Genomic DNA, 12,166 nt, shown 5'->3' with positions numbered 1-12,166 from the left:
AATCATGACTGCTGTTGATAAAGTAAATAAAGAAAAGGTATTTACTTGTTCCCATAACACCAGAACTAGGGATCAAAAAATGAATGTAAAAGTCATCAGGTTTAAAACAACATGCAACAAACAATCAACTCCTCGTTGTGAAGGCCAAGACTAACAGGGTTCAAAAGAGAACTAGACAAATTCATGAAGGATAGGGCCGTCAGTGGTTATGAGCACAGATGGCCAGGGATGGTGTCCCTAGTCCCTGTTTGTCAGAAGAGGGGAATGGGACACAGGGTAGGGATCACTTGATGATCACCTGTTCTGTTCACTCCCTCTGATACACCTGGCTTTGGCCACGGTCAGAAGACAGGATACAGAGCTTAGTGGACTTTTTTAGTCTGACCCAGTATGGCCATTTTTATGTTCTTAGCTGAAGGACTGTATGCTGGAACTAGCAGTTCCACACTGGAGAGGAGATCCACTGAGGTAAATCAGGTATGGCAAAACATTCGGGCATCCCTTCCCCAATGACATCATCTAAAGGGCCACGATTATTGATAATAGTAAGAGTAGCCTGTGAGGGGAAGGAAATGGTTCTGGAGGCAATAACAGAAGGCAAAAGGACCAGATGACTGAAAAGAAAATCAAGCCCCCACGCTTTCCAATAGCCACCATTAATAATGTATTTCCAATATATTGTGCTTTTATATGAACAGTCGTTTGTCTCCTCTGAGGCTTTCAGGACAAGGTTCCAGAAATCAATACTCATCCCAGTTATAAAAACTGGTTTTCTACAGAATCTTTCCTTTTTCTCAGTGGTTTTTTCTTTCTTTCTTTCTTTTTTATTTATCCAGTACAGTCTTGCTCCAGGCACAAATGCCTGAACATCTGAGCCATAATACATCTTCAGCTGTACAGTACAGTGATATTGTTAGTGCGTGTGTGTGTTGAAGAAAATCAACACACTTGTACCAAGGCAGAAATACTGGCTTCAATATAGAAATAATGCCCTATCATTGAAACCAACGTGTGGGAAAAGGAGGAACCATGATCAGCACAGTGGAAAGTTAATGCTAAAACTGCTGTTAGCTGCCCACATCTGCCTAGATTACTAAAAAGATAAAGGAGGGAAAACCCACTTGCTAAGGATGCCAATTAACAATGAAAAAACGTTCTCCTACTGGCAGGGAGCAGCAGGACTTCTGAGACATGTGCAGTACATGAAATCCATGGTGTGAGCAGGAAATATGATAACACACAAGATTCAGAGGCGTGTCAGGCTGTTTCAGAAGAAAGAAAGAGGAAGATACCTGCCAAATTGAAGTTTCCATTCATGCATCTGACAAAGTGGGCTCCAGCCCAGGAAAGGTGATACCCAAATAAGTTTGTTAGTCTGTAAGGTGTCACACGACTCCTTGTTGTTTTTATTATTGCACACACATGTTCTGGCACACTGGTCTTAGCAAGAGCGGACAACACACTGGAAAAGTCACAGAGATTTCAAGAGGTTGGGTCTTACCTCGGTGGTTGAAAGTACGGTGTCCTCATCGAGGCTAAGCACAGCATCCGTGACTATGTTGTCGTAAGGGAGGAAGCGACTGCTCATAACCTGTGGATTTCAAAGAGAGGGGTGAGAGGGACATCATTTGAGCCACTCTTTTCCAAGGGAAGGGAAAATAACCCTTCCGCATACTTCATTTTATGCTTTACTCTTATTTAGTCTGTGACACATTGTACATCTTTATCTGATAGGAAAAATTTCTCAGCTCAAGGGTGAATGGTTGTCTTTTTCCATTAGCTGGCAATCAGCTGATATCCTGTACCTGAGGAATTTACTTCTGAGCAGATCTGGCTCTCCTGAGCAGGCTGCCATCCTCCAAAACCCAAATGGTAACTGCATCTGCTGAGAACTAGATAGCCTTGAAGAACTCCACATCTGACACTTGTCTGGCAGCTTGACTTCTCCCTCCCCTCCTCCACCTCACTCCCCAGTGTGAGAATAACAGAAAAAGAAATGCGCAGAGACTGTGTACCTCTGATACAGCTATTCTGTTGGCAAGGTGATGACCCTGGCATCTCTGGCCTTGTCTAAACATAAATGTTGTACTGATTAAATTGTAATGGCATAGTTCAGGGGTCAGCAACCCCCAGAATGGGTGCCAAGAGTGGTATGCGAGCCAATTTCCATCAGCATGCGAGGCAGAAGCTCAGCCCTGCCCCTCCTCCTCCATGTAGCCTGTGAGTTAACAAAAGACCAGCTAATACTACTAACCACCACCTAAACAGTAACACTCTGCATCTTTATTTATTTAATGGTGAAGCTGTTGTAGGTAGGATTATCAGTGACTATCAAAAGCGTCACTGGCACTTGGATCATTTATACAGATCAAAAGGTCAAATTTCAGCACTCCGCCTCAGAAAGTTTGCAGTCCCCTGATATAATTAATGTTGCACAAAACTCCACGTGTAGATGCAATTATACTGGTATAAAAGTGTTCACACAGGTATAGCTATTCCTGTACTGGAAGGAAAATAAAACTATACAGGGAATAAGGCATCTTTCTATGGGTATAACTGCATGCACAGTTGGTATTGTAGTAGTAATCACCACCACCACCACCACCACCCCCCACCCCCTACACACACCCAACTGGCTTAACTGGGTGTGTAAACCTGGTTTGTAGTGATAGTCAGGGATAAGTCTCAGTGTAACTTGAGCCAGATGTGAGAGAGGGGAAAAGTAGAATCTATCTGAATAATTTTTAGTCTGTGTTACAAGAGGGATCTAAGCCTCTTTTGAGTACTGAAAAATGGATACAGAACAAAACACATGCATTGCTCTGTCCTTCTCCTTAGCCAACCCGTAGGAACAAATAGCTTCCTTAGTGTATAGATTGTTTGCGCGCGCGTGTGTGTGCACGCACGCACACCTGTGCAAGAGAAGGTGCACTGTGAGTGCCAGCCGCTAACAGATACTTGTGAGGCATATCTCTTTATTATACTTTGACAGCACTTATAAAGGTTGTCATACCAATAAAGAATTATTGAATGCATTGTATGTTAAGAAATCGAGTGAAAACTCAGATGAAACAAGATGAGTTTTGCAGTTAGCATTGAAAACACACAGTGAGCTCATGTGGAAGTGAGTTCCAAAGTTCTGGACTAGCTCTCACGAATGCTCTGTCTTCTACACAACTGTCATTGTTTGGCTGGAATTCAGCTGTCACAGGATGTCATGGTTGTGGAGGAAAGGCCAGTATAACAGGTAGCCACAGTTATTCCTGTGGAGGCTATCAGTAACAATTCCATGAGAAACGAGTACAAAAAGTAAAAGAGGTAAGATTGGTTTCCATAGAGGAATTTTAATTGGCTTTAAATAGGAAGGAAAATAAACAGTCAAGAAGGGGAAACTGCCCCATGCAATTAAATACTTACACTGCTCTTAAAGCTAAAGAACAGAAGTGGAAGCCAAGAAATCAGTTCTGGTTCTGTCTTTTACTATGTGAGCTTAGGCTAGTCACCAACTTTTACCACTATCCAAGTAGTGCCACCTGTAAAATGGGTGCAATAATGGTTTTCTTTGTATTTCACAGGCGTGATAGAAGACTTAAAGTACTCTGCAATCCTTGGAAGGAAGATCCTAGAGAAATGCCAGCTATAAAAGTTTTTTTTTTTTTTTTTTTTACATCTTTGGAGTGCAGCAACTAAGAGAGACTTGTGAAAACAAGCAGCTTTTCTGTTTCAGCAGCCAGTTGGTACGCGATGTGATGACAGAAAGGAGATATTGTCCACTATAAATACACCTGTGGAAACTCCGAAGTTTCATTTGGATATTAAACAGCTCACAGGACAGTTCCCTCACATGCTTAGAACTGGCCTGGGTGGTCTTCCCAAGCCCCACCTCCCATCCACCAGGTAATTCTCAGAGTATGAAAATAGAAAATGTCTGCAATGGTCAAAAATCCCCAAGCAGCAACAGCAGCTTCCCTGTAAGCATGCAGCAATTTCTTGACCATTTACATGTCCAGTGAATTAGGCAGAACTATTAGCTACCAGCTTAGCTGTGCCACAGCTTTCCCCTTGTTAAGGCCACTGGGAAAAAGAGTGAAGATGAGGTGTAAAAATTCACAATGGGATTTTAGAGCCATAGCAGATAAAACATCACATTGTGAATTTATGGAGAAAGAAAGATGCTAAACATCACAGACTGGCTCAACTCACACACCTTTGGTTTGACTTCCAACAGTGGCATTAAAGGGGGATGATGAAGAATGGAACTGATTCTCTACTCCATGACATTGCTCTGGTGTATCATTCACAGAAGTTCAAAGCAAGAAGAAAATGACCCTATTCTCACATTTTTTTCACACTTTGCACTCATCCTAATGACTACAGAAAGGGGAGGGCAACAGTGTACCTGGCTCAATGACGGACAGCCATACAAGCCACATAAGCACTACCTTCTCATAAGGCAGTAGATAACATGCTTGCCAGTTTCTCTGGGACCCTAATTTCCAAATGCGAACACAGATGCAGGACCCTCATTTCCTGCCTCAGAACGCTCAGGCTAGCATTTGTGCAATACTAACTGAATGCACCTGCCACAGGGACAGGCATGCAAAATTAGCAGCAACTCTCTAGGTGGCCATGTTGGAAAGTTAGATCCCTTATGCCACTCTCAGAATTGGGGTGACCACTCATCCCATGTTGGGTAGCATGGTGCTGTATTTGGGATGCCAAAAAGGCGTCTCAACTTATTTTTTAAAAGGGACTCACTGTCCCATATTTGGGTCCCCCCCGACCTTTTCCACCAGCAACTGCCCAGGCGCAACTGCTGGTGGGAGTCACTTCGCTGAGCCTCAGGGAAGCGGGGGAACACGTGCAGCTGCTGCTCCCCTGGCACTCTGGGGAGATTGCCGGTGGCTGCTGCTTCCTCGGGGCTCTCAGGGAGCACTGGCAGCTGCTGCTTCCTTCCCAGCTCCCGGGGCTTGGTGGGGCTGGGAGGAGCTGCCCCTCCCCCCATATCTCCCTCTCTGTATTTGGGCAGGGAGACTTGGTCACCCTACTCAGATCTGCAGTATTGATTGCCATGTTGCGCAACAGCTGACGCGATTAAAGGGCAAACTTCATGCACTGAACCTTCGGCGTGTCTCCGATCACGTTGGTATAAAAAGCAGAAGCAAAAGAAGGTCACCACAAAACATTTGTCAGGTGGAAAAATAAGTACCCAGTCCCACTGCACCGTGTGTGCAATCTTTGACTGCTCTTGTCTCCACCTACCTTGCTCTCCCCTTCGATGACTATGACAGGCACAGACGTGGCAGGCCAGCGGTGTTTGGCTGGGAGGGGCTTATCACAATTCCATAACACAATGATCTGAAAGGAATAATGACCTACAGTGTTAGACACACATGGGTACACAGACGGCTGCAGAGTTCAAACCTGAGAAATCCTGAGCACCAAATAGATCCAGATCAAGAGTTTCAAAAAAAAGGCAGCAAAATCAAATTAATATCCAGTTGGCAGAACTATAACATTCCCCAGCTACTCACCCACCCTGGCAGTAAATGCGACATCCCCGCAAACACTGTCTGAAGAGGAAACCAGAGAGTCTCCAGCCTCACTCAGAAGGGTGTCATGAGTTTAGCTGGGTACTTGCTGAAGTCCTAAGCACTACAACTCCTGGAAGAGAGCAATCTTACTACCCTCTTGAGATAGTATCACAGAAGCCCAAATGCTGCTGAGATAAAGGGAGGTAAGGCAGTCCATAGTCCTTTAGGCTGATTGACCCTTTTGTTATTTACATTATACCCCTGCTCTAGTCTTAAAGCACAGCCATCATTTTACCTCTGATCCCGAAATAAATTGGAGCTTGTGTGATCATCTGTTTGCCACTTTTGCTAAAGTTCAGAGCTTTTATCCCCCAGCTATCTGGATAAGGTCTCCGATTGTAGTGATCTCAGAGACAGCGAGGATTAAAATTTAAAACCAGGATTTTGAAAGGTGGGGAAGTGACAAGACACACAGCCAGTACAGGGCTTTGCTTCTGCGATGGCTTCGTCTCAAATGCGATTGACAGTCTAACAGCAGGGCTCACCTGTGCACAGTACTGGGACTTGGCTACCGCAACCAGGAGTTTCAGCACAGGCTGAGATTGGGAAACCAAGGGAGTTACTGCATGGATAACGGCAGTGAATTTGGAAGGGGGCTTGAGACCTGAAATGAAAAATAAATGCAAGCTGAAGAAAGCCCAGGCTGCCTTGGGCAGTGTAAATCAAAGAAGTCAGAGATGGAAAAAAACCATTTAAGAACAAAGGAACCACCATGTTGGATCAGACCATCTCATCCAGTATCCTGGGTCCTCTGGAGCTTCTGGTATCGAGAGTGCACTCCTTCTCGTAGGCTTCCCAGATCTCTGAATGCATTGTCTATAGTAACACCACTGCTCTGCCATGCTTTCCTCTGATTCCCTTCTGGATGTCCTACAATCCGGCTTTCTCTCCTTGCCAAGTTTATCCGTTAAGTTCTCCTGGGCAAGTCTAAGGGCTTCTTCATGCTACCTGATTTTTGTTGCCACTGCTATGACTAATTGCTCCTCCCCTTGAACTTCCTGACAGATGCTGGCTTCTTGGTGCTCTCTTCCTGCCTCTCCGCTAGCTCCATCAGCAACTCCTCCTTTCTCCCCTCTGTTCCAGCATCCCTCAGAGTCATGTCGTGTCCTCTCCTTTTTCCTCCACAGCTGACCCAAAGGCAACTTCACCCACACAAAAAGCTGCAACTATCATCTGAGTTGATGACTAGCTATTTTTCCTGCTCACTGAAGTACAATCCCCCATCCATCCATACTTATGTATCTGCAAGTTGCTGTGAAATAAGATTCCAGTCATCCTGCCACCACCTCATATACTGGTGGCACGTGGTAAGTCCTGTCTGCTTCCTACCTTTATGACTGTTGCAAATACCTTTCTCCTTCCATCTCATCCAGGCCCACAACCTGGATGGAACAGTTCTATTTCTCCTCTTAGTTCTTATTCCACATCAACTCAATATCTAACTCTTCCTTTTACACTATAACAGGGATTCTTTGAGCTGCTTGTCAGACCCATGCTGCTGGCACCAGTGTTGGAACTTCTGATAACAATAACTGTTGAAGCTGCAGGTATTCTCCCTTGCAGCCTTCAATACTCAGTCACACTAAAGGAGCCAGGAATCAAACTCTTCTCAGTTCCTCTTACTCAACCAAAACCCCATATAGGGCCTCTGAAGAAGTGGGATGAAGTTGGTCTATATTGTCAATGAACTCAGAGAACAACCATTAATGGTATATAATAGTCTCTGTTGTTTCTAAGTATTGTCAAGCAGAACTAAACAATGCATGTAAAATATCCGATGTTGCCATAAAGTAGTCAGCTACTGATCTGCAACATAATGATGACCCGAAAGTACAGGGAGGACATGAATTTGTTACAATATTCTCTGCAAGTGGCAGATATTAGAGGGCTGACATGCTATCCTCTATTTATGAAGGTCAGTCAATGACAGTCCATCCAGCAAGGAGCAGTAGTTTGGAGCAGTGGTTCTCATCCAGAGAAAGGTGTACCCCTGGGGTAGTCAGAGGTCTTCCATGGGATAATCAGCTCCTCTAGGTATTTGCCTAGTTTTCAAGAGGCCATGTAAAAAGTACTAGCAAAGTTACTACAAACTAAAGTTTCATAGTCAATGACTTATTTATACTACTGAATATATTATACACTGAAATCTAAGTAAGATATTTATATTCTAATTGATATAATTTATAAGTATAGGTTAAAATGGGAAAGTAGACAATTTTTCAGTAATAATGTGCTGTGACACTTGTATGTTTAGGTCTGATTTTTAAGCAAATAGTTTTTAAGTGAGGCGAAACTTGGGGCATGCAAGACAAATCAGGCTCACAAATATGGTAGTCTGAAAATGTGCAGAGCAACTGTTTTGGAGGACTGGACAAAACAAGAATACCATTAGCTAGACATTTCTGGAGAGCCATTTACAAAACACTGTCCAGAAATCAACAATATACTTATATATGTGAGGTCCAGAAGCAAGAATTCACTCACCTAGATTAGCATAGTAGTAAGGAAAATCTCCCAGATATGAGGAATACTGTGGCAACACGAATAACCCTCCAGGATGTTTGTTCCATATTAAACTGTTACGTGATATGTGCTTAAATATTCTGTCCTGAATAATCTGGAAAATAAGGAAGATATTTTTAAATAAGTTGTAATGGTCATCAGTAAAGTCTTCACCAACTGACAGACTGCAATCACTCCACATTTTGTAAAACGTACTGATGCAAATTACTTGGCATCCTGTTTAATCTCTTTTAAGACGACACCAAACCTAAACACTTGTGCACATTCTCAGCAATGTGAAACATTGGCTAACGGGATTCAAACTACCTCATTAGTTTCTGTGGATGTAGAGATCTTGCAATTCATTAGAGTCTGCATTTAAAGTGAAATATTTTCCCATCTAAAAATCATTCATCAGTTGTAAGCCTGATTAGTTCATTCTAGAGTTTGCCAACCATGACTTGCATAAAATGTTAAGTCAAGAATGGAATTACAAAAGATGAGTATTGTTTTGAGATAATGAAAACTTTAAAACATACAAAGACAGACTTCCAAGCCAAACAGGCTGGGCTGGTATTTTTTCCTTCATTTCATAATTAAGCTATTTGACAAAGGCTACGTCTACACTAGCCCCAAACTTTGAAATGGCCACGCAAATGGCCATTTCAAAGTTTACTAATGAAGCGCTGAAATGCATATTCAGTGCTTCATTAGCATGCGGGTGGCCGCGGCACTTCGAAATTGATGCGGCTCGCAGCCACGCGGCTTGTCCCGACGGGGCTCCTTTTCGAAAGGACCCCGCCTACTTCGAAGTCCCCTTATTCCCATCTGCTCATAGGAATAAGGGGACTTCGAAGTAGGCGGGGTCCTTTCGAAAAGGAGTCCCGTCTGGATGAGCCGCGCGGCCGCGAGCCATGTCAATTTCGAAGCGCCGCAGCCGCCCTCATGCTAATGAAGCGCTGAATATGCATTTCAGCGCTTCATTAGTAAACTTCAAAATGGCAATTTGCGTGGCCATTTCGAAGTTTGGGGCTAGTGTAGACATGGCCAAAGTGACTAATTACATCAGATCTCATAAATATCTTTTGCATAGGTATCTGCCCTGGTGTGTTTACACAAGTTCCCACTTCATTGAGCATGGAAAGACATTTGGGTAACTACTGGTGTAAGCTCATTGGATTAGAGAAAAGATGTGTATCTTTGTGAGGGTCATTAGACGATCTCATCATTTCCTGTATAACACAGTCCATAGAATAACATTAACAGTACTATATGTCTGAAATGATCAAATGAATTTTATATACTCAAAGTGTTGGTACACAATAACATTTGAAAGGAAAAACCATGCTTGGGAAGAGTAATTGACTGAGCTTGTCATCGAGGTACGGCATGTTCAAGGCCATGTGGGTAATGTGATATTTGGGTGATAAAGCGTGTGAATGAAGGCTGTCCCAAAAGTCCATATGTCTTTGTTATTACATGCAAAATGAACAGGAAAAACCTTAAAGTCAAACTAGCAGCATTTTTCACATGAGACTAGTGAACTCAAGACTGTGTCAGAACTGAACTGTTACACAAACAAGTGCATCTCTAGGTATTTCCATTAATAGATGCAAAGTTACATGCTTCGGCCATGGGACATTTTCTGTGGGAAAAGGTAGTGATGACCTTCTCGCCTCCTTTTAATCTATGTCACTGAATGTAGCAAGAGATTAGAAAAATACAGAGAGAAACTAGAAATTGCAAATATTCTACCATCTAATGAACAACTAGATGGGATTAGTTCCTAACCCTCCTTCTAGTCCACCTTTTCTCAGAACTGATTTACAAGCAGGTAAGAAGTTGTCTGCAGGTTTAGGTGGTGAGTAGGTTTTCATAAAAGATACAAGTTTCCACTGCTCCAGTAACCATCAATGCTTCGGGGAAACACAAGTCTGACAACTGATGCTCTTTCAATGTACACCCAGCACAAAACAGTTTCATCTTGAAAGAGACTTCTGATACCATGCAACATATGCAACCTTTATGACATGTGAGGCAGACCTGTGTGACGTGACACATATGGGTACTACTGACTGAGGGGCAGCCGAGTTAGTCTGTATCTTCGAAAACAACAAGAAGTCCTGTGGCACCTTATAGACTAACACATTTTGGAGCATAAGCTTTCATGGCCAAAGACCCGCTTCTGAAGAAGTGGGCAGTACGGGTACTGTTACATGGTAGGCTCAGGAGCTAACCTGCAGAACAGCCCATATTTAACAGACAGCACACAGATTTATGGCACTTCTGGCTACAAATTAAGGTACCATCTGTTAAATGTGGGCTATTCCACGGGCTGACTCCTGAGCCTACCCTCCAATTTCTATGTCCATGTATGGAATAACTTTCTTTATGGGAACCAATGGGGAGGGGATGTACCACATAACAAAAGTCACTCTGCACATGGACAGTATGTGGTATGGGCGGGGCTGAGGGCGCTAAATGCGAGTTCAGAACTAACTGGGAACTCCAGGCTGAGGACGATAGCTGGGGTATGGGAGGGGGCGAGGGGTCTGGCTGGGGGTGTGGGCTCTGGATTGGGGCTGGGGTGCAGCAGGGGCTCCTGGCTATGGGACAGGGCCAAAGGATTTGAAATATAGGAGGGGGTGGGTTGACACAGGGGTGCAGGAGTGGGTGAGGGCTGTGGATGATGGCTCTGGGGTTCAAATAAGGGCTCAAGGTTTGGTGAGGGGCTCAAGCCTGGGGTGCAGGAGGGAGTACAAGCTCTGGGTTGGATGTGGAGGGTCAGGATGGGAATAGACTCTAGACTAGGATGTGTGGGCTTTAAGATGGGGCTGGAGATGAGGGATTTCAGGTGCAGGAAGTGGCTCCAGGTTTGACAGGCTCACTACTTCCCCATCGGCCCCAGCACAGAGTTGCCCTGGCCGTGGCAGTTCTGTTCTGGGGCTGGCAGGGAGGGAATCCCTCTCTTCCAGCTGTGGCTGCTGCATACTCCCAGCAGTGACAGCTTCAGGGCTTACTCTCCCTGTGGCAGCCCTGAGCCCTTCAGCAGGGCTTAGCACGAAGCTGCATGGCCATGCAACTTAGAGAGAACTTCGTTTCTGCCCTACATAAGAATCCTTGCAGCCTATAAGAATGGCATGGACAAAAGAAAACTCAAAGAAAAGGAAATAGAAAAGAACGAAAGGAATCCATGAAGAGCTAACCAATTAAAATATCTAAAGCATATAGTTATTTGCTAAACGTATTGCAGAGACTTCCAAATACAGCTAACCAGCTTTAGAGGCTCTCTGGTGATTATGGAACACCGGCAGTTTTATAAGGAAGAGGTTAGGCACTCTGGATGGATCTTTGCTGTCTACATGGAATGTGTGGCTGGAATAGTCTTTTCGTCTCCACTACCCCACATTATTCTGTCTCATGCAGGTTCTTGTATTGGCCCAATCTCTGCGGTGTTTGAGCGTCTGACAAATGTAACTGCTCACAGGCAGGCTCAGACCTGCGACTTCCGGAGCTTAGAGCAGGTACCTCTACAGCTTGAGGAAAAGGCCAGCTGGCTCTCAGCTTAGGCTGTAGAGGACACTTATCCTCTCTCTGTGAAGTGGTCTAGGTACCACTACATAGTTAACCACTGTGCGTGGTTACACAAGTTTTGCACTAAACACCTGTTACACGTGGTATGTTCTCTCTCACTTCCCATATTCCCAGGGAAGAATTGTGTAAGCTGGGTATGACTAGTTTCTGTCTCCCAAATTTCTACACTGTTCTCTGTTGCTAACAGAAAAGAGCTAAAAAGTGTGCCTTGCACTTAGAGCAGATGAAGCGCTCCCTCCCTTCATGGTTAAAGTCCAGCTCCCAAGTGCAAGCTGCCACCTGCATAGCCAAGCATTGTGTCAAGGCACAAAGTTCCATGGTATTCCCGCTCCACATATTTGTTCACCACGGGTTTCGTCCTAGAGCTTTAAGTGATGATATGGAGAGTGGAGGCCACTGAGCATCCTGAAATAAGTCCTTCAGCCTTAACTTGTGTTCACATTCTACAGAAGCCAGGGTAGAGTGTCGGGGACAGG

General features: G+C 44.2%; 1 protein-coding gene across 2 annotated transcripts in view; it reads right to left on the bottom strand.

Moving 5' to 3' along the window:
- Positions 1-12,166, bottom strand: part of EXT1 (exostosin glycosyltransferase 1) — a 259,522-nt gene that overhangs the window by 16,431 nt on the left and 230,925 nt on the right. For both annotated transcript variants that reach the window (XM_074986740.1, XM_074986742.1), the window contains 4 exons: positions 8,079-8,211; positions 6,080-6,198; positions 5,263-5,358; positions 1,502-1,591 (listed from right to left, as the gene is read on the bottom strand). In XM_074986740.1, the coding sequence (XP_074842841.1) occupies positions 1,502-1,591; positions 5,263-5,358; positions 6,080-6,198; positions 8,079-8,211 (438 nt within the window). The remainder of the gene's footprint in view (positions 1-1,501; positions 1,592-5,262; positions 5,359-6,079; positions 6,199-8,078; positions 8,212-12,166) is intronic.

The sequence above is a fragment of the Carettochelys insculpta genome, chromosome 2 (assembly GCF_033958435.1).
Source record: "Carettochelys insculpta isolate YL-2023 chromosome 2, ASM3395843v1, whole genome shotgun sequence".
NCBI classification, from domain to species: Eukaryota; Metazoa; Chordata; order Testudines; family Carettochelyidae; genus Carettochelys; species Carettochelys insculpta.
This window is presented reverse-complemented; position numbering and strand designations above follow the sequence as displayed.